Source organism: Aulonocara sp. 'chitande type north' Nkhata Bay, linkage group LG19, assembly GCF_057382095.1.
Source record: "Aulonocara sp. 'chitande type north' Nkhata Bay isolate Kocher_YH1m ecotype deep benthic linkage group LG19, A_spYH_male_GT1.1, whole genome shotgun sequence".
Classification (NCBI taxonomy): Eukaryota; Metazoa; Chordata; class Actinopteri; order Cichliformes; family Cichlidae; genus Aulonocara; species Aulonocara sp. 'chitande type north' Nkhata Bay.
This window is the reverse complement of record NC_141362.1, coordinates 24,021,295-24,048,738: the sequence shown is the minus strand read 5'-3', so window position 1 is coordinate 24,048,738 and position 27,444 is coordinate 24,021,295. Positions and strand designations below refer to the sequence as shown.

At 42.5% G+C, this 27,444-nt stretch overlaps 1 protein-coding gene across 4 annotated transcripts in view; it reads left to right on the top strand.

Annotated features, from left to right (window-relative positions):
- pcnt (pericentrin) overlaps nt 1–27,444 on the top strand; it is a 34,185-nt gene that overhangs the window by 5,886 nt on the left and 855 nt on the right. For 2 of the 4 annotated variants that reach the window (XM_086275833.1, XM_086275836.1), the window contains 57 exons: nt 258–407; nt 508–1,394; nt 1,483–1,815; nt 2,158–2,560; nt 2,787–3,203; nt 3,293–3,511; nt 3,610–3,705; nt 3,796–3,939; nt 4,104–4,359; nt 4,463–4,542; nt 4,680–4,953; nt 5,112–5,212; nt 5,543–5,654; nt 5,804–5,930; nt 6,084–6,203; nt 6,300–6,372; nt 6,481–6,585; nt 6,705–6,816; nt 6,898–6,938; nt 7,037–7,168; nt 7,326–7,569; nt 7,712–7,850; nt 8,710–9,151; nt 9,227–9,424; nt 9,521–9,592; nt 10,008–10,112; nt 10,423–10,575; nt 11,281–11,427; nt 13,036–13,196; nt 13,306–13,478; nt 13,639–13,820; nt 13,934–14,096; nt 14,261–14,503; nt 14,968–15,200; nt 15,375–15,482; nt 16,038–16,058; nt 16,461–16,697; nt 16,789–16,962; nt 17,196–17,348; nt 18,005–18,184; nt 18,283–19,308; nt 20,478–20,648; nt 20,764–20,941; nt 21,203–21,513; nt 21,604–21,706; nt 21,810–21,982; nt 22,062–22,334; nt 22,525–22,682; nt 22,871–23,000; nt 23,122–23,913; nt 24,004–24,219; nt 24,334–24,549; nt 24,717–24,943; nt 25,026–25,102; nt 25,191–25,332; nt 25,432–25,559; nt 26,813–26,968. In XM_086275833.1, coding sequence (XP_086131959.1) covers nt 258–407; nt 508–1,394; nt 1,483–1,815; nt 2,158–2,560; nt 2,787–3,203; nt 3,293–3,511; nt 3,610–3,705; nt 3,796–3,939; nt 4,104–4,359; nt 4,463–4,542; nt 4,680–4,953; nt 5,112–5,212; nt 5,543–5,654; nt 5,804–5,930; nt 6,084–6,203; nt 6,300–6,372; nt 6,481–6,585; nt 6,705–6,816; nt 6,898–6,938; nt 7,037–7,168; nt 7,326–7,569; nt 7,712–7,850; nt 8,710–9,151; nt 9,227–9,424; nt 9,521–9,592; nt 10,008–10,112; nt 10,423–10,575; nt 11,281–11,427; nt 13,036–13,196; nt 13,306–13,478; nt 13,639–13,820; nt 13,934–14,096; nt 14,261–14,503; nt 14,968–15,200; nt 15,375–15,482; nt 16,038–16,058; nt 16,461–16,697; nt 16,789–16,962; nt 17,196–17,348; nt 18,005–18,184; nt 18,283–19,308; nt 20,478–20,648; nt 20,764–20,941; nt 21,203–21,513; nt 21,604–21,706; nt 21,810–21,982; nt 22,062–22,334; nt 22,525–22,682; nt 22,871–23,000; nt 23,122–23,913; nt 24,004–24,219; nt 24,334–24,549; nt 24,717–24,943; nt 25,026–25,102; nt 25,191–25,332; nt 25,432–25,559; nt 26,813–26,968 — 12,187 coding nt within the window. The remainder of the gene's footprint in view (nt 1–257; nt 408–507; nt 1,395–1,482; nt 1,816–2,157; nt 2,561–2,786; nt 3,204–3,292; nt 3,512–3,609; nt 3,706–3,795; nt 3,940–4,103; nt 4,360–4,462; nt 4,543–4,679; nt 4,954–5,111; nt 5,213–5,542; nt 5,655–5,803; nt 5,931–6,083; nt 6,204–6,299; nt 6,373–6,480; nt 6,586–6,704; nt 6,817–6,897; nt 6,939–7,036; nt 7,169–7,325; nt 7,570–7,711; nt 7,851–8,709; nt 9,152–9,226; nt 9,425–9,520; nt 9,593–10,007; nt 10,113–10,422; nt 10,576–11,280; nt 11,428–13,035; nt 13,197–13,305; nt 13,479–13,638; nt 13,821–13,933; nt 14,097–14,260; nt 14,504–14,967; nt 15,201–15,374; nt 15,483–16,037; nt 16,059–16,460; nt 16,698–16,788; nt 16,963–17,195; nt 17,349–18,004; nt 18,185–18,282; nt 19,309–20,477; nt 20,649–20,763; nt 20,942–21,202; nt 21,514–21,603; nt 21,707–21,809; nt 21,983–22,061; nt 22,335–22,524; nt 22,683–22,870; nt 23,001–23,121; nt 23,914–24,003; nt 24,220–24,333; nt 24,550–24,716; nt 24,944–25,025; nt 25,103–25,190; nt 25,333–25,431; nt 25,560–26,812; nt 26,969–27,444) is intronic. The other 2 variants (XM_086275835.1, XM_086275837.1) reach the window with 2 other exon arrangements.

Here is a 27,444-nt window from a genome sequence, read left to right as displayed (position 1 = left end):
GTTAATGGTTTGATTCTTCCAACCAGATTGTGGGCTTCATTTGTTGTTGTAATTTGCATATAAATTGTTTGTTTTGAAGTATTTAGTCTGTTTTCTGGCCAGCCACAGAGGGAAAAATAGAAAATTAATTTGGAAGTAGGAATGCATGCTGGACATTTGATAATATGTTCTGCAAAAGCTAATGGAAGTGTGTGAAGTTATGAGTGTTTGATTACTCGTAAAACTAATACCGGTACATACTTTTGTCCTGCTTGCAGCTGCTACAGCAGGCTGTGGAGAAGCGTAATGAAATAATTGCCAAACTCAGCTCCAACCTGCAGGAGGCACTGGCCAGCAGAGACCAGGTACAGGTGGAGGCACAGTCTCTTGCTGGACAGCTTCAGGCACTGCAGAGGCAGCTCCAGCAGGTAAGTGCCAATCAAACCGAATGTGGCTGTGGTTGTTATTTGTGCTTCGTTGCTCATGCACAACAACTGCTGCTTGAATGTCTTCTCGTCTGTCACACAGACCAGTGTGGAGTTTCTACGTATCAAAAATCTGTCAGGAACTGAAGCCCTTAATAATCAGCAGCCTTACCATGAACCGTCCTCCCAAGAGCCAAACATCAGTCATAAGGAAGCGCCATCAGAGGGCTCAGGAAGTTCTGGCTCGCAGTCTGATGCTGAAGGTGAAACTGATGTAGAAACTGTTCTGTGCAAGCTGAGAGCCGAGCTGGAGGAAGAAAGAAGAAACAGCCAGCGAATATGTAGCGAACTAGTAGAGGAGATGGAGAAAAACAAGCACGTGCTTTCTTTGCTGGAGAATGAGAAGCAAGAAAGAGAAGAAGAGCGAAAAGAAAGGGAAGCAGAATTGCAAAACCTTCATTTCCAGTTAAGCCAACTTCAAAGTCAGTGCCTTGAGATGCAACAATACAAAGAGGAGAAAGAGGTCCTCAACATAGAACTGCAAGAGCTCAGGAGAAGGCTTCAGGAGGAGGAAGATGCAGGGAAGAGTTATAGTGAGAAGCTTGCTAGCTCTGCCCTTTGTTTTCAGAGTCTTGAGGAGGAGATGAAAAGGCTCAAAGAGGAGCACACAGTGGAGGTCGAGCAAGTCAGGCAGCTTTTGGAAGAGAGGGAGAAAGAACTAAAAATCAAAGAGGAGGAGGTGGTGGGTTTCAAAGCGTCTAAGAATTGGCAGAACCAGGTAAAAGCTGGCGTTAGCTCTGATGAGACTGTCAGTATCGACGAGGCTAATCTGGAAAGTGGAGCTGACCAGGGCAGTATGAATGAATCAATGTCTGGAAATCTTCTGATGGAGCGCTACTTGTCTTCAGCTCCGCTTGCACACTTGCAGTCTTCAGCGATAACTGAGAACCTTGACCAGTGCAGTCAGCTGGACATATCTGCAGACCGCAGGTGAGAGCAGCTGTTATTGTTGCACTATCTATCAGCTGTAGATATTATATTATATATATTAATCTTCTTTGTCATTGTGTCTTCTCAGTTTTGAGCTAAATAGTGATGTGTTTGGAGAAGAACTGTTATCAATTTCCAAACGTCTGATTGAAGAACACGACGACCGCCAAAACACCTCTAGTCCACAGGACTCTCTGGCTGATGAGTCCAACCCTCAGTGGCTTCACAACGTCGCTTCGGGCAGGATGGAAAGGAGTAACGTGTCCGAGCAGCAGTCTGAGGACACTAACTTGGAAAAAGAACTGCTGAGTCAGCAGTGTGAGGAGCTCCGTGAGGAGCTGGCCCTTAAGGAGAGGGCTCTAAATGTGTTAAAGGAGGAAGTAATCAAGAGTGCAGAAGAGCTTGAGGAGGCAAGGAGCAGGTAATGAAGTTCATGCCGTTTATCAAATGACTAATTCAAAGTCCTTTTAAAAACAACTCTGTGCTCTATACCTAACAATGATGTTGCTATTGTGTTAATACAGTAATATTTACTTCTAAAGTAAATTGCATAACTCTATTAATTTTGATTAATAATAAATATTTATCTCAAGGTGAATATTGTTAAATGTCCACGTTGGAAAAAGGCATTTCTAAGAAATAAATCACTAGTTTACAATAAACATTTGAATGTAAGCTGGTTTGCTGTGGTTACATTTATTTCTTACTGTAGATTGATATAAATTTTATCTTTTTTTATTATTATTATTATCTGTCTTTTTAGGTGGGCTCAAGTCACAGAAGAGCTTAGGGAAGCTCTCCAGGAGCTCAAAGACGAAAAGGAAATGAGGAGACAATTTGAGGAGGAGCTGAACTTGAAAGTCTATGAACAAGACAGCCTTAGGAGCAAACACTGTGCCTTATCAGAAGAAAGAGAGCAGGAGAATGTAGTAATGTTGACAGTAAAGGAAACTGAAATCTCTGCTGAAACTTCCCTCCTCATATCTGGTACCTTTCCATCAGATGAGGATGAAAAACTGGTAGGGGAACTAAAGGAGGAGGAAACTGCACTCCAGTCTCATCAAAAACAGCAGGAGCTGCTCGTATCATCTCTGCAGGAGATAAAGCAGACTGCAGATTTAGAGAGCACAGAATTCAGAGATGACAACCAGCTGCAAACATTACAGGTATGCCAGTACCACAAGTGTGCAATAATTACAATGCATTCAAATATGATGATAATAGGTTTCTGAGCAATTAGATTTTTTTTTATTTTTTTTCTAACAAAGTTGGAATGGTGGAGCTGATTCAGTAGTCATATTAGTACTAAGACATCAAATTGGAGGTTTTGACTTGATAAGAAAATTATTGTATAAATAATTAAAACAGTTTCCCTGGCTTCCTTTTCTCAAGGCCAACTATGAGCATCTCATGTCACAACTCGAGGAGACAAAAACTGAGCACGAAACTGCATCGACGCTGTTGAGTCAAAGGACTACAGAGCTCGATACAGTTTTAAAGGAGCTTGAAACGACACGTGTGCAGATTTTAAGTGTCCAAACGGAGGTGGAGAGGCTGGAGAAGGAGCTGCAGCAGAGCCTCGATAGTCTGCACTGTGCTGAAAAAGAGAAGCATGAGCTAGAGTCTCAGATCTCCTGTCTGAGAGAGAAACTGACTTGTTCGGAGGAGGATCGGGCTCAGGCTGTGAAGGAGAGGGATGAGCACAGCAGAAGAGAAGAAGAGATGGATGAACAGATCAAAAAAATGGAACAAGTGCTAGAGGAGGAACTCGAACAGTTTGAGAAGCTGCTAAAAGCCAAGGATGTCGAGGTGAGAGATTACGTAACGCCATGCTTTAAATGCAAGGCAGTTTGAAATGCTAATGTGCAGTGATTTAACCTATAAAGTTATATTCACAGTTGGCTGAAGTGAAGGAAAAATGGGAGGAGGAGAGGATGGAGAAGGACAAAGAGATTTTTGATGCAAGACATCTGTTGGAGGAGCAAATGAAGGAGAAAGTAGACGAGGTGAAGGCTCTCCTGGAGAAGCAGGCACAGGCTGTGGAGGAGGCTACAGAAAAGCTGAAGGCATCTCATCAGCAGGAGATAAAAGATCTGATGGAGAAACATCAGCAGGAGGTGCGATTCATCAATTGCTGTAGGATTTGTAATAGAGTTAGATTAAATGTTAATTTTAGTAGCAAGCAATAATAAATATAATCTGCATGACTCTTTAGATTTCTGACTTGAATACTCGCCTGGAGACAGAGCTGCTGAAGCAGCGGGCCAGTATGGAGGAAGAACAGAAACAACAGATCAGTCTAATCAAACAGGTATCAGAGCAATTCACTCCTTCACTGCTGTGAGGACTCCATTCACCAAGAGCGCCATTTTAGCTTTTTCTGGCTCTTCTTTCGTGACAGGTAACTGAACGTGAGCACGAGCGGATGATCTCAGAGCTCAGTGCCAAACACAATGAGTTTGTCAGTCAGCTGAAGACAGAGGTTTCTTTGGAGCTGAGAGAGAGCATGGAGGCTGCTCACCAGGCTGAACTGCAGCAGGTTCAGGTATATTATATGCAGACGCACAAGCCAAAACATTATTCATTCAGTCAGCCTCTTCTTTTTTTTTTTTTTTTTTTTTTTAAATATTCCAAAGTCAGTGAAATATATTATTGTCCTCTTAAATACTGACTTAGATTCATCATTTCATTATGCTTTTATTCCTCTAGGCTCAAAAGGCCATTGAGCTTGAATCCTTGCGTCTGAGCCTGACCACAGTCCACAAGTCTAATCTTGAGCGCTCTCAAGAAAACGTGGAACAGGAGCAGACGTCTGCCCTCATCAAGGTCCAGGCCTCTATGCAGGAGAAATTTGACCAGGAAATTGCACTCGTGCAGGCTCGCCATCAGTCAGAGGTGGACCAGATCAAGAGGAAGAACCAGGAGCAGCAGGAGAGGCTGCTTGAGCTGCACCAACAAGACATGGGTGATTACACACAAGATCATCTCAGCTGCTCAATGATCTTCATTCTTTAGCTGTCTTTGTTTGAGTCGTCCGGTTTCTAAAGAATCGTTTCTCGTGTGTTTAGAAGAGATGAAGGAGCAGTGGGAGACTCGTGTTGCTCAGGAAAGGGCTTCAATGGATGAAAAGCAGGCCAAAGAAATACAGGTGAAATTTCATTATAAAAAGCAGCTTTTGTATAAAAATATAATTCAAAAAACTGCTGTGGCTTTTAAAAACATGCACTGTCTTGTCATTGTGTGTATTATTCTATTTCACTCCATTTTGGTTTTATTTTGTTTCAGGATCTAAGAGCACAGTGGGAGAAAGATGCTGAAGCCATGGAGGCAAACTTTCAAACGTCCCTTTTGGAGATCCAGAACAGCCTCAGTGCCACCCAGACTGAACTCACCAGCACCCAGGCCTCCCTCGCTGAAGCACAGGAAGCTGTGTCCCAGAAACAGTTAGAGGTACAGGAGACGCAAGCCAGTATAGAGGAGCTCCAAACCTCCAGTAAAGAACAGACACAGAAACTAGAGGAGCTGAAACGAGCCTTGGCTGAGAGAGATGCTGCTGTCTGTGAGTCCTTCCACAGTTCCCATATTCCTCAACAGTATACACTTTCATAAAGAGGCTGCACAGTCCTCTAAATCTATGATTTGAATTTGTGTATTACATTAATATATGCATAGTAATGATGAGTGAAGCCGACTCTGTTCTGGTTGTTGTTGTAAAAGGTTCCCTGGAGGAGGAAATTTCTTCTAATAAGACACTGCTGCAGGAGAAAGAGCAGCAAGTCCTCCACCTACAGGAGAAAGAGCAGCAACTGCAACAAGAGGTTAGTTTCTGGCATGTCCCAGGTCAGTTCCACAAAGTCTGGTAAAAATGTATCCAAGCACCAAAGGGGCATGCCCTGCAGTTTGAACTACTGGTCTACTGCAACCCTAAATATGCATTTTATCTGCAGCTTTCTAAGTCTTAAGTCACAGTAAAAAGGATAATCTTTTTTTTTTTCTTTTTTTTTTCTCAGTGTGTAAAAATTCTGGATACTAACTTATTAATATAATAATTACTTCCTGAAACATATTGACATCTTAAAAACCTGTTGGGTCATTTTTTTTTTCTTTTTTAATTTCATAAAAACATTTTTCCAAACTTTTCCACCCAGGTTTCACAGCTACAGGAGGCGAAGAACTTGCTCAAACAGAGCTCGGATCAGGAAATCAGTCAGCTGTGGACTCAGCTGGAGAGCATGAGGACTAGTCGTCAGGAGTTGGGTGGTATGAATAAGCCTACCAGGCTAAAGCTTGGATTTTTTTTCTTTCTTTTTTTCATACACTGGATTTCTTTACATTCTAACAAACATGATATATTATTAGCAATGCCTGTTCTTAGTGATTGAATGATATGTCTGTTTGTTGTTTTACAGAGCTTAAGGAGCAGCTGCTTGCACGCTCATCTCGGGTTGATGACATCGAACGCCTAAAGATGGAGTTTAATGAACAGAAACGAGAAATTAAAGAGCAAAATGAGGCCGAGCTAGAAAACCTGAGGAGGTACCATAGAATCACCTGAAAACACAAATTTTTTTTGATGCATTTATTCCTGAATATTAACATTTAGTGTAAACAGACATCTGAATTATGGGTTTCTTTAAATTGAGCTTAATTTCTCTACTCTATCATGTTTTACCCTCATCCTGCTTTTAGGTATTTTGAGAAGCGGTTACATGCAACAGAGGAGAGTCACAAAGAGGAAATTGCTCTGCTACAGCTGAAGCTGGTAGAAGGTGCCTTGGAGGACTCTCTGCTTAAAATGACTGATGATGGGTATTTCACTTTATCTGGATATAAAAATAAGATTCATGCTCTGCAGTTTTGCACAAATGTTTTTGTGAATATTCAAGTCTTTGGTCTGTGCTTCAGTGCTCTGTCTCAGTGTCAAGCTCAAGCGGATAAAGACGTTTTGTCTTATACCGTTCAGCTGGAGAAACAGCGGGTAAGAGATGCAGATGTTTAATGGGTGCTGCTGTCAGTTAAATTTTAAGTCGATACATATTAAGTGTAATTGATTGAGAGGCTGCTTTGTTTCCTGTGCCTCATCCAGGAAATGCTTGACAGTTTGACACTTCAGCTTGAGGCGAAACACACAATGGACCTTTCTAATCTGCGATCCTCTTTGACTCTTTGCTTTGAGGAAGAGGTGCAGAAGGTCAGACATCAACTTATATGTTCAGCCTTTTATTAAAGTGATATCATAGTAATATGTGACTGCTTGTTGTCACCAAGTGTTTTTGGTTAACTTGCTGCATGTTGTAACTTGTACATCAGGTGCGCGCAGACCTCACTGATCATTACTATAAAGAGCTGCAGGAGATGAAAACTCGTCATGCTCTGGACCTTGAGCAACTCAGAGCCAAACTTTCTGACAGACATCTGCAAGGTCCTTCACATACTTTTATTTTTATTCATTTATTTTCTGTGTGTGTTGCAAAATGAATCAACTTGAATATCTTTGTTGTAGAGCTCACCAGAGTCCATTTGGAGGCAGCAATACAAGTTGAGGTGAGAAGAAGGCTTAATAATATAGATAACAAAGAGATTACATTAATGAGATTACATTGTTTGGCCCAAAATCTGAATGTCTCTATTGTTATAATTAGGCTGAAGTGGAACACAGGATATGGTCTCACACTGAGGAGCTGCAAACAGCAACGACCATCATCTACACTCTGGAGAACAGAGTGGCTGCTCTCACCGAGCAGCATGATGCTGAGATCCAGAACATGCAGAAGGTATTTCTGTAATCCTTCATACTCAAAACTATCCTACACAGTAAAAACAGAAAACTGAGCAGCAGGTGGTGTAGTTGCATGAAAATACTGATTTCATAATACAGTGACAAGCTTCGGTTTAGTAACAGCTATTTAATGTTCCTTCAATATAATGCAGATGAAACAAGAGTTTGCTGAGCAGCTTGCCCGTCTTGAGGAAGCTCTTGAACTAGAGAGGAGTCGAGCACAGGAGAATATGAACAAGCTGAAAGAAGAGCTGCAGGAGAAGTATGAATCTGAGATCTCTGTCCTGAGGTCACACCATGATGAGATGGCAACGGAGCAGGCACGGCTTGAAAAAGCGCTTCATGAGGAGAAGGAGAAATTGAAGTCTCTTCAGGATGCACTGGAAAATGATGAGAGTAAGAATCTCTAGGACTCGTGTAATTTTTATTTATAGAAAATGTTGGTGAATTGCATCTTCTAGCCAGATCTCATGTTTTGAAAACTGTATACAGAATCTACCTTTTGGTTCTCCATGAGTTTTTAATTTCTGCCTTCTAGGCCAACAGGTTCTGTTGTTGAAACAGAAAGTGGAGGCCAATGACGCAGAGCTGCAAAAGACCAAAGACTGCATGTCTGTAGAATTCAAAGAGCTGCTTCATGAGCAGGTTGAGATGCAGCTGTGCCAGGCCAGAGAGAGGTGAGCTCAAGAGTGTTGATTGAAGCTAAAGTTGTATAATCCAGAGTGTATTAAATAGGTAATCATATTGATTGTGTATGATTTTTTTTTTTTTTTCTCAATTAATAATGATTATAATAAGTGAGAAATACCCTTTACAATGGTTTGAAGCTATATTTCAAGAAACTTTTTATTATATTGAGTATTTTTGGTCATAAAGGGAAAAATATAAACCTAGGGTTCTTCAGGAGCTGCCCAAAATTGTCACGTAATAAACTGAAAAAATTTTTTTTTACCTGGTTGTAGCTTTTTAATAAGCTGCCTAAGGCGCTGCTTTTTGTAACCGCGCCAGTAATATAAATTGACCATTTGCACAGTACAACCAAGTGCTCCAGCGGCGCATGGTGGACTGATTTATTTATCTCCAGGCCACACATCACCAGCTGCTAATATCTCCTCCTTCCTAGCCTTGCTGCACTCAAGGGTGTTTCTGCTTCAAGTGATGCAACAAGTTTGTTTCCACCTTGAGCAGGAAGGGTTTTCTTGTTGTTTGTTGGATGTTGTTGAAATGACTCCCTTTTAGATACTAAACTGAATCTGAGGCTGACACATGACATGCCCAGGCTTGTCTCGGGTTATACAGGAGGGAACAAATGCATATGGTTGCTATAGCAATGATGTTGCAGCTGTATAGGTAAACTGTAATGAAATGGACACTCAAAAAAAATTACAATTTCTCTTGCTGTACTGCTGTGAGGGTCTGCACTGCAAACTCAGGCCACATGGTAGTAAATCAAAAACTGAAACATGGTATTGGAAATGTCTCAGTTACTCTTCAAACATGTTAGCTTCTTGGTTACTTTTTCATGTCTTTATTCAGGTTCCAAGAGGAAAAGGCAGCGGTAGAGCAGCGTTTAATCGAGAAATATGAAGTGTCTGTGGCAGAGCTGAAGGACAAATATGAAGCTGAGCTGGAACATGAGAGGGCAACGCTACTGAACACACACTCCAAAAAAATGGATGCACTCAATGCCAAACACAAAGCAGAGCTAGATTCACTCTGTGCCTCTCACAAAGATCAGCTTTCAGCTAAAACAGCAGAGCTTGAATGTAAGCATAATGCAGAGCGTGTTGCCTTGGAAGTATCCCTCAGTTCCAAACTAAAGGAAGACCTTGAATGTCTTGAAGAGACTAATCGTGCTAAGTTGGAGGCTTTGGAAGCTGAATTGACTCTTAAACACCAGGAGGAGAAAGATGAACTAGAAAAGAGGATGCTGAGTAACATGGATACGTTGGAGGCCACCTACCTGAAAGAAGTGCAAGTAAGGAGATGGAAGCCACAGACAGTTTCTCTGTTTGTTTGTGGATTTTAATGTCTTTGTCCTTTACAATTGCAGACACTACGTGATGAAATGGCTCAGCTTGAGGAGAAACATCGCGAAGATCAGATTTTCCTGAATTCAGAACATAAGCAGGTAATAGAGCGTCATACTGCAGAGCAGCTGTCCATCAGGGAAGAACTGAGGAAAGAACTGGCTCATGTGCACATGGAGAAGTTTAAAGCCATGGCAGCCGAGCTCAGCCATGTTCACAAAGTGAGTAATGAAGAGTAGGGATCGTGCCCCCCCGTCAAATAAAAATACCAAAAGTTTCTTTTACCAAAACAATAACTTCATGTTTTATTTTTACAGTCTCAACTGGCTGCTCAAAAAGAAGCCTTGGATACTGAACACTGCAAAGCCCTGGAAGCACTCAAGAACCAGGTACATGCACAGTCATCATGATAACTACATCATGTTTGTTTTTCCACTGTCTCAAAGCCAAATAGCTGAGTACCATCTCATTATTAGGCTGGTTTAATGTCACAACAATAAGTATATAATTGCAGATTTCCTTTCATTTTTAATGCAAATATCTCTGAAAAAGATGTGTAACTATGGCAAACAGATGGTCTCTGCTTAAACATGATATAATGGGATTGTTGGCAGTTATTCATAACTTGAAGCCATTAAAACTTTATGAAACTGATTTGTTAAAATCCAAAATAAAAGCATTGGAGCAAAGTTTGTTTGGCTGGATAATCAAATTTGATTTGTTTTCATCTGATTAACTTAGTCTTGTGCATTAAGTACCAGGAGACTCTAAATCGGACTTGATTTGCATCGGTTTCTTTTGCAGGTTTTAGAGCTTGAGCAGCAACACAGCACTGCTCTGCAGGAGCTCTCGCAAACCTACACTGCTGAAAAAGAGCAACTAACCAAACAGCACCAAGTCCAGCTGCAGGTGTGTGCGTCACAGTCTGTCATAAATCCTCTTGCTTTTTTTTTTTTTTTTTTTTTTTTTAAACCACGTGAACTAACATCCCGTTCTCTAAATTGCGGGTTGTTTTAACGGTGACCTGTTGGTTCTTGTCTCAGTGGCTCTAAAAGCCCATTAGTGAATGGACTACACTCAATTATTGTTGATCCTTCATAATGGTCTATTAGAGGCACAGAGTATTTATTTGGATTTTGTTTTCTCCGAAGCACTAAAAATTTGACCTTCTGACTAACTGAGTACTGCGGTATTAAATAAATACATGTGTCTGCTGTAGGAGCTGAAGGGAGTCTCTGCACGGGAACTAGAGGCATGTCGCAGGGAGCTTGAAGAGGAGTCGTCAAGGCAAAGACAGCACTTCCTAGAAGAGGTGGAGCTCCTCAAAGTCCAATCAGAAGAGCGGCTGCAGGACAGGATTAATCAACTGAAGGTAAGAGGAGGGGGAAAAAGAAAAAACTCCTTGGGATAGATGAAACAGTTAGGATTAGAAGTATCCTTTCAATTAAGATCTTTATTAATGCTGAACACCTTTGAGGTAGCCATGTTTCTCCATATAAGCAGTTTCTGTGAAAATACATTGATGTTCCCTATATTTGTTTCTTTATTTAACTCGTTTCAAACATTTATTATGGAATAGCTCCGGATTATTTGGAGCGCGTGTGTGATGCCATTGGCCTCTCTAAGCTTTAGCTGCACCAGTTCATTCCCAGGGATATTTTTTTTTCTTTTTTTTTCTGTTGGACTCTATCCCACTGAGGCCTCATCCAAACCCAGTTTTCTCATAATCCCTCCATCATATATGTACAAGTGTTCGTGTCCGTCTGTTCTCTGAATGTGTGTGCTGATGGGTCGTGCATGTGTTCGTGTTGCTGCCATCTGAACAGTGGCTAAATGGGATGGATCTAAGCTTTTTATCCCCTGATGCAGAAGGTTTTAAGGCTGAAGTTGTTTTGTTTTTTTTTTTCCCCTTCCCCCCTCCAGACTTTTAGCATTTTACCATCTGAAATGTGCAAGCCAGTTGTCAGCTATAAGCCAGTCAGTCCAAAGATCTCTGGAATGAATGAACCTACTGTGTACTTCAGCTGTTGCTCTGCGTTTTTGAATTAATCTATACACATCACTGTTTTCTTTGAAGACGGAATTTGAAGAGCAGAAGGAGGCGGAGCTTGAAAACCTGAGGCGGAGCTTCACGTCTGAACAAGAGGAAAAAGAGCAGAGCTACACAGAGAAAATGAGTCAACTCACTGCCCAGCTGCAGCAACTAGATGCTGTGGTGGCCCAGGTACCAGTCATGCATACATACATATATGCATATAAATATATCTATGAAGTCTTAACTTGGATAGGTTGACAATGGCTGTTTTACTTAAGGGGGGGGAAGGCAAGACTAACTGGGCGAAGTGGACAGAAAAAATGTTGTATTTTTACTGAAGGACTGGAAAAGGTCCACAAGAGGACTGAGGAGATGCAATGATTTGGAAACTAAAGCAAAGAGTGAGGGATGGTTATACAGACTGTGGATCTGTGGGTTAGTTTCCTTATTCGCCATATATCAGATGGTATCCTGTGGAAGATGAACATATTAATGAATAAAATCACCAATCTGGTGTTTTGTTTTTGTTTGCTTTTCAGATTAAGGTTAAAAGCATTAGTCGAATAATCGATTAGTAGATCAACAGAAAAACAGTTTTACTGCATTTGCTTTGGCTTTTTTGTTTGTGTGTTTTTTTGTTTGTGTGTTTTTTTTTTTTTGTTTGTTTTTTTTTTTCTTTGTTTGTTTGTTGTCCCTCCCCCGAAGTAAAGCAAGTATTTGATTTCATCCTGATCTTCAGAAAATGACTTTTTTCTCTCTCACATTTTTGTAACTTCATTTGGACAGTTACAAAAAGCAGTTACAATAATAATAATAATAATAATAAATCATGTCCTGGCACATAACTGTATTCAGTTATGTATTTGGGATTTATAATTTATCTTCACTGACTTTTTTTTTTTTTTTTTTTTTTTTTTTTTTTTTTTTTTTTTTTTTGGATTGGTCTTGGTTATCTTCTAGGGTTGTAACAAGGAAGTTGCAATATTACCTGCATTAATATTTCCTAAAACCTGCAGTCCCGTTCTTGGATTTCACAAACTGATCGGTCTTATGACTGATTGGTGTTTGCATATATTTGTTTCCATGGCACCTGTCTAGCTTGACTCTTTGTAGTGAGATACTAACAGACGGCCACACTTGTGTCCCCCACGAGGTTAAAAAGGAGCGCTTAAGAGAGGTTGGGAGGGGGCTGTTGTCATGGCTACAGCATTGTTTTGGTGAGGCAGGTGACTGCATGAGATGCAGTTGTGGGAGGGAGCGGAGGGGAAAAGGGAGGGAAAACATGGTGAAAGCTGAGGGAGAGATCAGAGAGGCTGAGGAAGGAAGGGTAAGGACGCTTACAACAGATATGCAAGAAAACTCTTCCAGCTTTTGAGTGTTTGACGCCCTGAAGTTGGATTTTGTCACCGTACTGGGTTGGTACTTAACATCAGACACCTTTGATATTATATACTTTAAAATGAGGAGTATTTTTCTCTTCAGCCTTGTAAATGTCTTCTGTGTTATGCTTTTGGATCTGGATGTTTTTGTGGTTTTCCCATTTCCCTTGTTAAGACCCAGAGGCTTTAATCAGAGACTTGGATGGTGCAGAACCAGTGTTTCAGTCTTTTTATTATGTTTTGGGTTTAGAGGTCCTGCCATGCCCTTTTTTTTTTTTTTTTTCTCAGTCTGTTACTTCTGTCCTCTCTGGGTTTCAGCTGCACACAGGTTTTAAACAAGCCATGGCATAGGTGAGAAACTAAAGGTTGGTCACAAGTGTAAGGAGAATTAACAAGATATCTTTGTTCGTTTTAACAGCTGCGGGCAGAGGTCGGGTGCCTGCAGGGAGAGTTGGAAGGAAAACGTGCAGAAATGGAGACCATGGACACGCTCCTTCAACGAAGGGAGCGAGAGACACAGGAGGGAGGGAACCTTCTTAAGATGCTCACTGATGACTTGCAGACGGCTAAAGAGGAAAGGTGTGCATGTAGTTGTGTAGTTAATATTTATTATAATTATATCTTAAGCAGCAGCTCTGAGCTTTCGCAAATCCTGAATGTTCTCATTTCTGTGTACCTGTTAACCCAGATGCAAATTGCACCGTACAAATGAGAAGCTGAGGCAGGTGCTGATCGAGATGCTCCGCGGCATCGTGGCAACAGAAGAACTGATTGGACAAAAGATCAGTGCCCGAGCCAAAACGTCCGAGCAGGCGACTCGCCAAAGGAGCTCAAGCGTGAACAAAGAGGCACAAGAATCAGGTCTGACTGATGTATTCTATAAATTTACAATGAATGCTAGGATTTTTTTTGTTTGTTGGGGATTAACTGAAAATTGTTTTATTTCTAAATGAACCAAGGATGACTCTTAGTGTAATTCATGTGAGAATTGGTTAAAAACACTTAATTTGCTCTTTTGTAGGTATTTCAGTTGCAGACTTGTCTTCAGAGGAATTGGAGCTCACTCAGCTGCTCTGTGAGAGTCTCCTGGTTTCAGATGGTGAGATCAATCCTGGTGGAGAAGAAGCAGCTCTAAGTGCTTGCAGCAGACTTCGACATACAGTGGACACACTGCTAGAGCTGCTCAACCAAGCCAATACGCAGGTAAAGGAAGTAGAGATGCTCTTCATTCCACATAGGGTTTTTTTTTGTTTGTTTTTTTCCTGTTTTACAGCCTTGCAAGGTGTCTGATCATTTTATGCTGGTCATTTCTCCAGCTGGAGCAGACTCACAGTGTTCATCTTTCTCTGGAGGAAAAGTTTTCTCAAGGCAGAGAAGACTCTGCACAACTCCTTGAACAGCACAAGCGTCTAATGGAGCAGCTTGATCAGGAGGCCAAGCTTAAAAGTCAGCTTCAGGTGGAGCTTCACAAAGCAGAAGGTGAGCACTATGTCTTTGTTTGGCATACTGCTGCTGTCTTCTGATTATGCTGCACATTTAGCACTTGCACCACAGTTTAACAGCTCTGCCGTTTGTAACGCTCAGTCGTGTTTGAGGTCGTTCCCTTTTTAAATAAACTTGTACCATTTGCATGATTTCTTCAGGTCTTCTTGAAGGCTACATGGCTGAAAAAGCAGCCCTAGAGGAGTCTCTACAGCAGAAGGAGACTCAAGAGGAGAGTCTTGTGGAGGAGCTAGAGGACCTGAAGGTGAAGCTACACCAGATGGAGGGTCTTACCGCAGAGCTGGACACTCTCAGAGTGAAGCATCATGAGCTGACTGAGGAGCATGCCATCCTCCTGCGACACAAGGAGCATCTCTCTGCTGGACTTGGGGAGAGAGAGAAAGGTTAGTGGAGGGGAGTACAAAAACATGAAATCATTTGTCTGCATAAAATGCTACATGACCTCTTTAGCGAGTTTGACTGTGCGCTTATATAATGTCTGTGCTCAGACGTGTCTTCTCTCCGTAGGCCATTGGCTCAATTTAGATCCTGACGCAGGTTTGTGGGTCAGAGTGGAGTATTAGTGTGTGAGAAGGGAGTGGGGATGAATATGCAGTATATTTGCAGTGCTGTGAGGTTGCTTTTTGTAATATTGCAATTACCAATAGCGTGTGGCAAAGCATCTTGGAGTGCTGTCATTTGCTGTTCTATTTCTTAAGGCAGATTATGCTGAATTGTCAGTATTTAACCTCACTCATATTCTGCCTCTGCTTTTTTTTTTTTTTTTTTTTTTTTTTTTTAAATTCATCTGAATTTAACTGAATGAAAACAATTTTACTGACTTTAATTCCTCTTTTTATTTTTCAAGCTTTGTTGGCAGAGACTGATCGTTTGTCCCAAGATAGGCTGGACTTGCAGCGGCAGGCAGAGAAGGACCACCGCTCTCTGTCCCTTCGTCTCCGGACTCTGGAGAGGGAGCTCGAGGAGCAGGAAACCAGAGGCCTGGAGACGGAGCTGCACCACAAGACCCACACTGAAGACCTCAACCAGCGTGTCCAAGCACTGGAGAAGCAGCTTAAACATGACAGGCAGTTTATCGAGGTGAGGCTTGACAAATTAAACTGGTGTGTAATCTTTGGGTTTGTTTGCATTTGGATATCATGGATTCTTTCTTGATTGTTTTTCCAAGGTTATTAAAGTGTCATAGACTATTTTCCAAGTTGGTGCTTAATGCAGCGGACAGGCTTTCACTGAATTTGTTGCCTTCCATAATAGGAGCAGGCTGTGGAACGTGAACACGAGCGGGATGAGTTCCAGCAGGAGATCCGCAGGCTTGAGGCCCAGCTCAGACAGACTCCTAGTGTGGATAATAAAGGATACCAGGTGAGGCACTTAACTGTGTGTGTCTGTAAATATTACAGCTTTTCTCAGCCTGTGATTTGGTCACAAAGCATTTCTTAAACTCAAAACAGAAGTACCTTAACAGCAGCTTTTGTTCTTCTTCTCTTTTTCCTTCAAACATTGTCTTATCAGATCTACTGCTATCCTGTAATTCAGCCTAAATTTCAAATTCATTACCACAGGCATAGTCTCAGTTAAAACTCTCGTGTTTGGATCAATGGCTTTGTTGGCTTCAACAACAGATGTCTTTTTTTGTGTGCAATGTTTTGTGATTTAAACACAGGTTAAAGTATTTCAATGCTCTGATTTATATCTACCCATAAATACTGAAGCACGATGTATTTAACCAGAATTTGTTAAACAAAATGTTTCTGTTTCTAGTGTGTCGCAGTTGTAGTGTTTGTTTGGTGTGATTACTGTTTGCAAGTAAGCTGTGGAGTACATAGTGTTACTGGTGTTGAAGTGATGAATGTGGTGTTTGCCAATGAGCCTGACTATTACCATGTGTTTATCCCTGTGCTGAATGGATTGCTGTAGTTTGAGGACTTGGTTCTGCAGGTATGAAATCTAACTGTAGCATGCTTGTCTTAGCTCTCTGTCGTGCATGGTGTGTGTGTGTGTGTGGTTTGCATCATCTTTTTTTGTAGTGCTTATGTACTGGTTATAGGTTCTGCATTCATTAGTATTCAGTAGTCCATTTGCTAATATTCATTTGCATCTTTTTCATACGTCATCTGTCTTTCATCTTCATGTTGCTGCTCTCTGAAATGGCTTAAATTCAGTGTCCCAACCAGTGGCTGCAGATCTGGATTGGCTGTGTTTGTTTGTTTTTTTTGTTTTTTTTAAAGCATCTTATCATGTAAGCGTTTTGTTCTTTGGCTTGTTTGTTTTTGTTTGTTTTAAATTTGCAGTTTTCCATCTTAAAACCCTGAAACTGAATCAATCTTTCTGCCTCTGCAGGTTGAGAGCTTGCAAGGTGTTATCAAAGATAAGACCGAGGACTATTCTTCTTTGCTTGGAACCTGTCAGCAAGCCCAGTGCGATCTTGCAGAACGCAATGAGGAGATAGACAAGCTGGCCGGTCGAATCAGAGAGTTGGAGCAAGCGCTGCTCAACAGTGTAGAGAGTAACAGATGCGTCGGTCAACTGGAACAAGAACTTCAAAAAGCGAAGCTGAGAGAGCAGGAGCTTACACAAGTAAGGGCAAAGTGCACACTTTGAGTTCAGGTGAAGTGTTGGTGTGCATCCTCCCTCAAGAGTTAGCTGATGTTCTCGCTCTCTTTGTCAGGATAAACAGGCACTAGAGCAGCAGCAGCTGTCCAGCAGGCTTCAGATCTCAGCCCTGCAGTCCAAATTGGATGAGACGAGACACTGTTACCATGACAACATGCGTGACCCCACCCAGGAGCTTAAGGATGCCCTAGACACTGCTCAACAGAGTCTACAGATCAAAGAGCAGGAGGTCTGTTAGGTTTTATGTAACGCTAGTTTTTAGTAGCTAAGAAGATTTGAGCAGATGTGTGGTGGCGGTTGTTGTTTGACACGTTTTGCTGTGCTGCCACCTTTTGGTTGGAAAAATGTTTGTGATGTCTTAGTCAATCTTTTAAAGCCATAAGTCTGATTAGTTATCAGCAAATGCAGAACTTGAAAATTGTATTTTGGTTTTGATTTAAATAGTTACGTTGCATTTCTTAGGTTGAGGTTCTGCTTGGCCAGCTGGAGACCGTGCAGAGAGACTTGAATATAAAGGAAGCTGAAGTAAAACACCTCACACTACAGCTGGAGCTGCTGACTAATTCCAATGCAGCACATGTTAATGAGCTCCAAGAGCAAATTACTGCCCTGAAGGTAAGAAGTGGGATGTGTTTCTCAGATGACTAAACAATGTAACTGACCTAAAATATGTTACACTATACAGTTCAATACAATTCAATAAGTTGCGTTGGTCCAACATTTGTACTTTCATGTAAAACCATGACTGCAGCAAAGAATACTTGTGCCATAATTATATTGTCATCTCAGCTTTTGAAGACTTGGTTTTTTTTGTGAGTCTCCTCCCTTCCTGCGGTTACTTTACTGTAGCCTTAGCTTACTTGCACACTTCATGGCTGATAAAAGTAAGATGATTACTTGTTGCATTTACTTTTCTGTTGCTACATCAACTTCTATCAAGCCTGCTACGTCAGACTGCTACACCCAAACAAAGCCTGACTGAAATTTTTTTTTAAATTATTATTATTATTTTTAAATGTGACTGAGTGAAGCAGTGCAGATGGGAAGACTGTTTTATCTGCTGCTCTGAGCTAGCCCTGTACCGTGAATCACAGGTTTTTACAGTTTAAAACGCATCGATAACATTTTTTTAATTTTTTTAAATATCAGTTTTTCTGGTTTTGCAGCAGATTTATTTTTTCTCTATTTAATATTTCCTCAGTTACACTCATTATGGTTACTTGAAAAACAGTTGAATCTGAGGATAACTGATAATGCACCACCAATTCCAGGAAAATGTGTCTGCCCTGACGATACTTAAGGAGGAAAAGGAGCAACTTTGCAAAGAAGATGAAATGGATGAAGAGACGCTCCCTTCAGCACTTCTTCAGGAGAAAAACCACGAGATCGACCACCTCAACAGTGAACTCCAAAGACTGGAACAGGAACTTGAGAATACCAGCGATAACAAGGTCAGTGTAAACGCTAACTAAATATTTGAGTGCACATACCTGGTGAGGCCATGATTTATTTTTAATGGAATCGTTTTGATTGTTTTTTTTGATAAAAGGTTCTGGAAGCTGAGCTTGAAGATCTGCGCTCACAGGTGGAACATCTTAAATCTGAAATCACAAGAGTGCGCCAAGACAAACAGGAAGAAGAGGAGCGCCTTCACGAGGTAATCAGTACGCTGCAAGCAGAACTCGCCACCCTGGGACCCAACCTGCATGAAGTCAGTGACTCTCAGGACGGTGACAGCATCAATCCTTCACCCGCCCCCAGCCCCGAACCTCAAAACGATACCATCCAAGAACAAGAGAAGAAAGCGGGGCCGAACAGCCTAAAGCATGAACTCAGCCTGACTCATTCGACCGCCTCCCGATCTCTTCGTTCTCGTATCAAGGCCCTTCAGAGTCAACTCGAGACTGCAGTGGCAGAGAAAGAGGGACTGGAACGATTACTGCTCACCCAGGAGGAAGAGTACAGAGGGCACGGGGAAGAATTTGGAAAGAGGCTAAAAGCTGAGAGAGAAAAGTCAGATGAAATCCAAAGTCTCCTCTCCCTGAAGGAAACTGAGCTGGAAGAGGTCACAGCCCAGCTAGAAGAGGAGAGGGAGAAGAGGAAGCTATCAGAGGAGGAGCGGAACGGCTGGAAAGTTCAAGCAGAAGAGGCGGGTACCCTGCAGGAGGAAAAAGCCCGCCTCAGCTCTCAGGTTTTGGAACTCCAGACTAATGAAGAGGAGAGGGTGCGAGAGATCAAAACTCTAAAAACAAAGGAGACGGAGATGGAAATGGAAATGGGCATCCTCAGAGAAAGCAGTCTCACTCTTGAGAGACAAGTCCAGGAGCTACGAGCAGAGGTGGTCGATATGGAGGAACAGGTGGCTCAGGAAAGGGCAAGAATTAAAACCCTGGAGACTGTGAAGGGGGAGCTTTCTGCTGAACGTGAGGCACTGAGGAGGAGAGAGGGCCAGCTCCAAGAGGAAATTGAAAAGCTACAACAGGAAGTGACTTCACTGAGAGCCCTCATCCAGGACCTGACAGTTAAGCTAAACGAAAACGAAACCAGTCAAGAAGAGGCTCAAAAGGAAGTGCTGGTAGGTGTTGGTTTAGTTTTAAAGAACAAACCTTATTATTGGCTCATTCACTTTGAACACAGCTATCTGTCATCAGTGATGGTCTAATTTGCGGATACGTCGGCCATATTTCTGTCTCCCATAAACCTTTACTGTCTTTGTGTGTATGTACAATTGGAAGGTTGGTGGTTCGATCCCTGGCTGCTCTAGTCTGACACATTCATTGGAGTATGAACATGTGTGACTGTTGGATTAAAAGCATTTCAGCATAGGAAAAAAGTGCTTGTATGAATGGGTGAATGAGACACGTTTGTATAAACCGCTTTGAGTGCTGCAGGAGAGTAGAAAAGTGCTATACAAGAATCGCTCAATTTATCATTCAATCTGTAATAACCATATAATATTAAAATGTTTTAACTGTTTGAGTATTTCATTAAACAGAGCAGTAAAACATGCTCTAATCTTCAGTTTTTAAAATTGTAATAGTTTCACTGAACAAATCTGTTTATTGTCACTCAAAAGAGTTATTTTTCAAAAATGTCAGTTGTCCAGCAACCTCTTTAAAATTAAACAAGCCTCAGTACGAAACAGGAAATATTTTGCTGCTGCTTTTCTTTTTCTTTCCCCTCCGAAGCATACAGCTGTGCCGCAAGACCACATCTGGTTATAATTAGGGGCGTTGCTGTTGTGACGTGGCGCAGCACTGAGAGATAGCAAAATCTTGACCCGCACAGAGGAAGTGACATTAAAAAGAGGAAGCAGGAAGAAAATCTTTGGTAGCACTGGCTTTTAAAGCTGTGTTGCACTTTATTTTTCGTGTTTTGTTCTAACTTGGCAGGATGTGGTAAGAAAAGAGAGCATGACTTATTTAATGCACTGGTTACTTTGTAGCATGTCTCTGCATTTTATCGGAGCTTGTTGTTTTTGTTTTTTACTAGTTCACAGCTGCTTTTGGCAAATTTCTCTCTTCATGTTACATTGATGTAGTTGTTTGTAATGCGAGTGAAAGATTACAGCTTATGCAACAGATGCATACACTGACTATACTCAGTAAAATGCTGTTATATTTGAAAGTGTTTAAATCTGGTTATATAAGGTTTGTGTATGTTTTCTTTTTTGGGGGGGGGCTAAAGGAAAAGGGGTGTGATATGACACTTAATGTTTCTGTGGATGTCTTTCTTCCACTTCAGACCCATGCTGAGGAGACCTTGGCTAAAGCAGACACTGCCTTGAGACAAAAGGAGGTTGAGCTGTCCAAGCTCAAGGAAGAACATCAGGCTCTGAGGACAGAGCTGACTGCACTGAGACAGGGTCTGAGTACCAGTACAGAAAGGGCTGAAAAACTGCATGAGGAAGTTCAGGTGGGAACCGGAGTGGACCACACATTATCAGATAAGATGTATAGTGGTTTTAATGTGGTGGTCTGAGTGCTTGAAGCTTGACTGCTGCGTTTTAATGTCACAATTTCTCTGGCAGACCAAAGATCGTGCTCTCATTGACCTTGAAGCGGACAACCAACAACTGAAGGCAGAACTTCAAAGCGTTCAGGAGGACTTGGCTGCACAGGAGGAGGAATTGGCCTATCAGCAGAGAGAGCTGCAGCAGCTCCGACAGCAGGGCCAACAGGACACACTTCAGGGATACCCACATAAGGGTGAGCACTAAATAAGTCTTTGCACTGATTGTGTGAGGGTAAATATTGATTTATGATTATGTGCAAGCCTATAAAAAGCAATGACAATGGAAATCTATTTGACCTAGCCTTTTATGTTTACAAGGAACAGTGGAATTTGGGTTTTAAAATAAGAAATGCAAACTTTGTTTAAAACATGATTTATAGAGCCCCCTGAACATTTTAACAGAAACATGTTCTCATACTGATCTTTTTTTTTTTTTTTTTTTTTTCCGCTGTCAGATATTTCTGTCGGAGCTTTCGAGGACATTGTGTCTCACCACGAAGACTCTCTGAGCTCTCCGGAGGTTTTAAGAAGACTCGAGTGCTCTGAGGACCGAATCCTTGAACGTTTCCACACCTCTGAGCTCAGTGGCTTGAATAACACAGGCCTGGACCTCCCCCAGGTCAAACCCTCTCCCAGGGTTGTAATGGAGCCTCCTTCACACTCCAGGACGATCACCCCAGACCCAGCTACACAGAGTTCCCACTCGCCACGCTCTGTGTCAGTGTCTGAGAACTACTCCATCCTCGATTCACTGGATGCCGATAAAGTATGTAGTTCGAGCTTAGATATGTAAACCATGTGTTCATTTCTTTTGGTTTCAGTTCTCACTCAGATTATTATGTTTTCTTGTTCACAGGTACGTGAATTGGAAGGACTTGACCTAACGACTCCTTCCTCACCACTTGGCTCCACCTCTTCCTTGTCGGCACCTGAATGGGCCAGTGACGGATATGGCAGCAGTGAGTATTTCCACACCTGTGACTTGTGAGGATTTTGAGTCACTTTTATATCTGGATATTCTGCATAAAGGCAGCTGAACGTCGCTGTTCTCCTCTTATTCAGATGTGAGTTCAGAACTGGGTGCTAGGCTGAGACTGGAGTTGGAGCAGACTGAGAGACTGGATGCTCAGTTTATTGAGTACCTCCGCTGTAGAGGAGTTGACCCCACCGCTAACACGGACAGTGCTGCGGGCAGTATGAGCTACAGTGATGATCTGTTGTCACCTGAGCTTCAGGTAGGCTTCACACACATTTGATAAACATGTTAAACTAACAAAAAGCCAGATTTTTCTTCACTTCACTTTCTTCACGCAGGGACTGTTGAAGAAAGTTTATCAAGAAAGCTGCAGAATTCTGACCTTGTCTCAGCGTCGTGTCAATCCATCAGCACAGTCTCATGTGTTGGACTTAAAAGCCTGCTCACTGAGTCTGTCGCAGCATCATGCTGAAGATGGCTCTGCTGTACTGCACCACCAAGATAAATCATCTAATCCTCCCATGAGCTGGCAGCAGGAGAAGAGGGCATTGCAGGAGACTGTGATTGCACTCAGAGAGCTGCTCTGTCGAATGGCACAAAGACACTCCCAAGTGAGTTTCAAGCGCTGGTTCAAAATTTCTTCTATTTAAAGGATAATTTGTTTTAAATCGGTTATTGGCATGAAGATATTATTTTTCATTCAGGTGTAAGATGAGTTTAACTTAACATGGTGCATTAACTTACCTTGTATCTATAAATCTTTTTTTTTTTTTTTTTTTTTTTTTTCACCATCTTTCTCAGACTGATGACAGAGTTGACAGTAACTGGCACAGAGATCAATTGCAGACTGAACGACGGGATGAATCCCAACTGAGGGCAGAGCTGGAGGAGAGCCAGAAACAACTCAAATGTGCACATGACGCTCAGCAAGAGCAGAAGAACAAAACGATGTCGCTCAGGTATGTATTACCTGCTCAGAATACAGGCACTTAAACAGGCCTCCCCTGTGAATCAGCATTTTGCAAATCAGATGGGTTTCAACTTCATTGTTGAGGCATGTTAAAGGGCCCCTTTCCTAAACTTTTTTTTTTAATGTTTTAGTCTAAATGTAACTATGGTAAAGTTGGAAATGACCAATTTTCTTCAGGCTGACGATAGAAGAGGCTGAGGAAGCTTTGAGGAGAGAGCAGGCCAGAGTGTGTGAGCTTCAACAAGAACTGGAGCAGGAGAGGGCTCTAAGTCTGCGTAAAGGAAGGGAGGAGGAGGAAAGGAGAGAGGTAAGAGAGCACTAAAAATGGACACTACTAAAATTTTCTATTCGTACAGAAAACTTCAGTTCGCTACATTTGTAACATCACTACCCAATGTTTGTGTTTTTATGCAATGTACTCTGTCTAGAATGTACAGGTGTCTTCTGAGAAGCTGAGGTCAGAGGTCATGTCTCTAAAGGGGCAGGTGGAGCAGGAAAGGGTGGCCTGTAGCAACCTGAGACAAGAACTTCAGATTGAACAGTCCCGCTGTTTGCTGCTAGAGAAACGCCTGGAGGACACTCAGAAGGAGCTAGAAGATGAACGCAAACGTTCTTCCCAGCAACAAGAGCTCAGCTTGCAAGAAAAGACTCGTCAGGAGCTCCTGCTGACTGAAGCAGAAACTCGCTTGACTGAAATTCACTCGAAGCTTGCAGATTCTCACAGGAAGCTTGATGAAGAGCAAGACCGCTGCTCCAGGCAGGTGGATGAGCTCAGCCGTAGACATGATGCCGACGCTGCAAGAGACAGGAAGTTCATCTCGGACTTGCGCTCCCAGCTAGAGCAAGAGCGAAGGCAAGGGGAGGAGTTGGCAGCTGTGGCGGACAGACTGAGGGCAGAGTTACTACAGAGCAGGAGGCGATGGGAAGAAGAGGACAGAACGAGGAGGGAGGAGCTTCAGAAGGAGCAGGAAGCAGCCACCCGAAATCGTATCACAATTGAGACTCTGAAGGAGCAGAAACAGGAAGCAAACCAGGCTTTAGAGGTGGAGCGAGAGCAGTCCAGGCGCCAAGGGGTGGAACTCGCAGAGCTGAAGGAGAGACTCCGAGTGCTGAAGGACAAAGAGAGGGAGAGGGAGGAGCAGTGGGAAAGGGAAAAGAGGAAGGAGATGCAAGAGCAGATGGAAAGAGAGAGGCGACAGGAGAGGATCAACAGCAAACTGGTAAGATGCATCAGCCCAAATCTTCTCTAGTGTACTCACTGCCTATGCAAATCCATACAGACACATCATTGTGAACATTTCTGACTTTAGTGTGAGTTGGAGTTGTTGAGGCAGCAGGACCAGCAGCGTATGCAGGAGCTGCAGCGCACTCTGGCAGAGCTGGAAAGAGACGAGAGAGAGATGGCTGCTCAGCGCCTGTCTGGACAAACAGCGGGACAACAACGCGAAGCTGAACCTTTCCAGCACCCCCACACCAACCTCCATACTGATGGTGGCCAGGCAGGAGTGTTAAAGCAGCACCAGCAGGTATTCAAGTGCTTTAATCCCTATGAGGAATCCAAACTATTGTGACAAAGTTTTTCATTAGGATTACATTTTAGCACATGTAATCATTGCTAAATGAACTTTTTCTCACCCTAGACGCCGTCCAAGTCGTCTTCCAACCTGTTGGAGACGTTACTGAAGGAGAACTCTGAGTTGACAGAGCGTGTGACATCACTGAGCCAGGAGAGGGCCACTCTCAAACACAAACTCACCTGCCTGGAGCGACAACTGCGCCGCACAGAGAATGAGCTCGCCAAGGTCACCGCGGAAACCGAAAATAGGCCTGTCTACGACATATCCAGCCAGAGCAAGGTCAGTAGGCAGCACATCAGGATAAATTAGGGGTGTAATAACCATTTTTGCAACAGCTTTTCAAGAACAGATATTGACTCCAAAGGACCTAATTGCCATTTCTGGCTTCGCTGTACGCTGTTGGTTGTATAGGGATGAAATGTTGACAGCGTTTGCTTGATTTGCAGCTTCAGCGTTACTATGAGCGCTACCTGCGAGCTGAGAGCTTCAGGAAAGCTCTGGTGTACCAGAAGCGTTACTTGCTGCTGCTGATAGGAGGATTCCAGGAGTGTGAACAAGCCACGCTGTGTCTTATCGCTCACATGGGAGCTCGACCCTCACCCCCAGTCTCCTCCAAGCGTAGACCCCTCGGACGATTTAGGGCTGCAGTGCAAGTCATAATTGCGGTCTCAAGGTAAGAAATGTATCATCATATACATATTAGTTGTATTCCCTAGAAGGCAGAGATTATTAGTTAATTCCATGCACTTTTTCAGAATGAGGTTCCTGACGAGGAAATGGCAGAAAGCAATCCGAAGATTATCAACTGGGGTTGTCAATGGGCATGCTCCAGGTCAGCTCTGTCTACATAGTTTAGACTTGCGTGTATTATCCAAGTGAGTATGAGTGCATAGGTAATTTAATTTTATTGTTCCTGGCAGGGCCTAAAGCTGAAGTTTTAAGGCAGCAGCAGCCAAGATCAAATTCTGACCCGACGCAGATCCGAGACAGCAGCGCCATCTACATAGACACTCTGTCAGCGCTCGTCCCACCCAGCAAATCGCCCTTCAGGCTGCGCCACAGGTTTGGCCTCGCTTAGCAGATTTTATTAGAAACTGATATGATTCAATTAGTTTTTAGGTTTTTTTTCGTCTTCTTAAATACGCTTTCTACACTCTTCAGGTCACACTCCAGTACCCCTTTGGCCTCTGTACAATCAGGTGGAACAGCTCAGGATCCAGAACAATCCCTGACAGAATATATCCGTCATCTAGAGAAAGTCCAGCAGCGGTTGGTGGGAGCCAAGCAAGGTGAGTAGCATTTAGAATACGAAAGAGGGGAGAGGGGGGGGGGTTATAAGGTATTCACTGCGAACACAGGGTGTATCCCTAATGGTAAGTTCATTGGTTTACAGGTGGGAACACTGTTGCTGTATGTCTGCTTGGCCATAGCAAACCATGACAGATTGAGCAGTGCACAGGCTTGAGAGAAAACACTGTGGTGATGGTCTTCAAACAGCTCAACACTGACAGCATTGGGTTTGCCTTATTGAGCACAATTTAAGGGGTTCTGAACACTTAATTTATTTGAATATCAAACTGGAAGATGTTTCAGGGCACTGGGATATAGCACTTGTACCAGCATCAGACTACACAATAGTAGCCTAGGAATGGCCCAAGTGTACTTTCAGTACACTCTAAAGAACACAAGATAATACTTGTAAACATGGAAAAGGGAGGAAAGAGTCACACAATCATCTCTCTTGGAAGTGCCCTAAACCAAATTAACCAACCAGCCACGAGACGGCTTTACTGACAAGTGACTAAATTGTATCGGGCTCTTTAAAATGACTTTCAGCTGCTCCCTGGTCACCACAGCAGGTTGCTCCACATGTTTGATTTGGCAAGGTTTTATGCCAGATGCCCTTCCCCGACATAACCCTGAAGGAGTTATGCCGGGGAGCTTTTGCCTGGGAAGCAAAAGCTTGCTGGTTCCCTACATAAAGGAGACCATGTTGGGCTTTTTGCATATATAAATGCACTTTGTGCTGTTGAAGAAACTCCCAGGTACCTGAAAATTCTGTTAAAATGTATTGCAGGCATGAGCATTCTAGTCTGCTTTGTCTGCCATTGAAAGAATTTGTGAATCTGACTGTGTGACTTAGCAACCCTCTAAAAAGATAAATGTTGTGTGAGCTGATCCTGGTGCTTCATGCATGTCTCCTAAATAAATCACCCTGTTTCTGGGAGATGTTTCCTATGCATTTTTATAGCCATTAGTCTGGTGCAAGTCAGTTAACCATTCAGATATAGATAGATATAGATATAGATATAGATATATATATAGATATATAGATAGAGAGATAGAGATAGATATAGAGATATAGAGATATAGAGATAGATAGAGAGATAGAGATATAGATCTATATATAGATAGATATATAGATATAGATTTTTTTTTTTTTTTTTCTCCCCCCCCCCCCGGGACCATACTGGTTTAAAAAAATGAAATAAAATTGTTTCCACATCCCACAAAACCTGTGCTCTATCATCTTCCAACCTAGTAAACAAGACTCATTTATCCCCACCCCCCAAAGAGGAAAGGAAACTACAGTCACCCTGTTCCCCTGATATGATTGGTTATCGGCAGCACTGGCTGCAAGAGAACGGGACTTGGCTGTACCTGAGCTGCTTGTCGCCCCTTTACCTATATGGGCCAGGTGAGTGTGAGTGTAACACACTCACTCCACTGAAGGACAAAGTAGCACAGTGCTCAGGGACTGACTTGTCACTAGTCACCGAGCACAGTCTATTACAGGGGATAACTTTGGTCTGGAAATGTACATGTCCTGCAGGGTTGTTCTATAAAATTGAATTCAAACGTATTAAATAATTTTTGAGAGACATGTCATGTGGTGTGCTGTGAGATCTGGCTGTCAATGCAGTGAGAAGCTAAGCTGTCAGAAATGTGATACTGAGGCATGATGATGCCATAATAAGTGATGATTCAGGATTTAAACCGTGGCTGAGCACATGGCAGAGCTTCCTGTCAACACGGTGAACGAGTTGAATGCATCTGGAAAAGTAGAACAAAGGAGGTACATAGTTACATCGAGTACAATGTCTGAAGCCCAGCTGGCTCTGTATGTGTGAAGAAAAGAGGTTAAGCTGGTGCAGTAGATGCATAACGTGGATG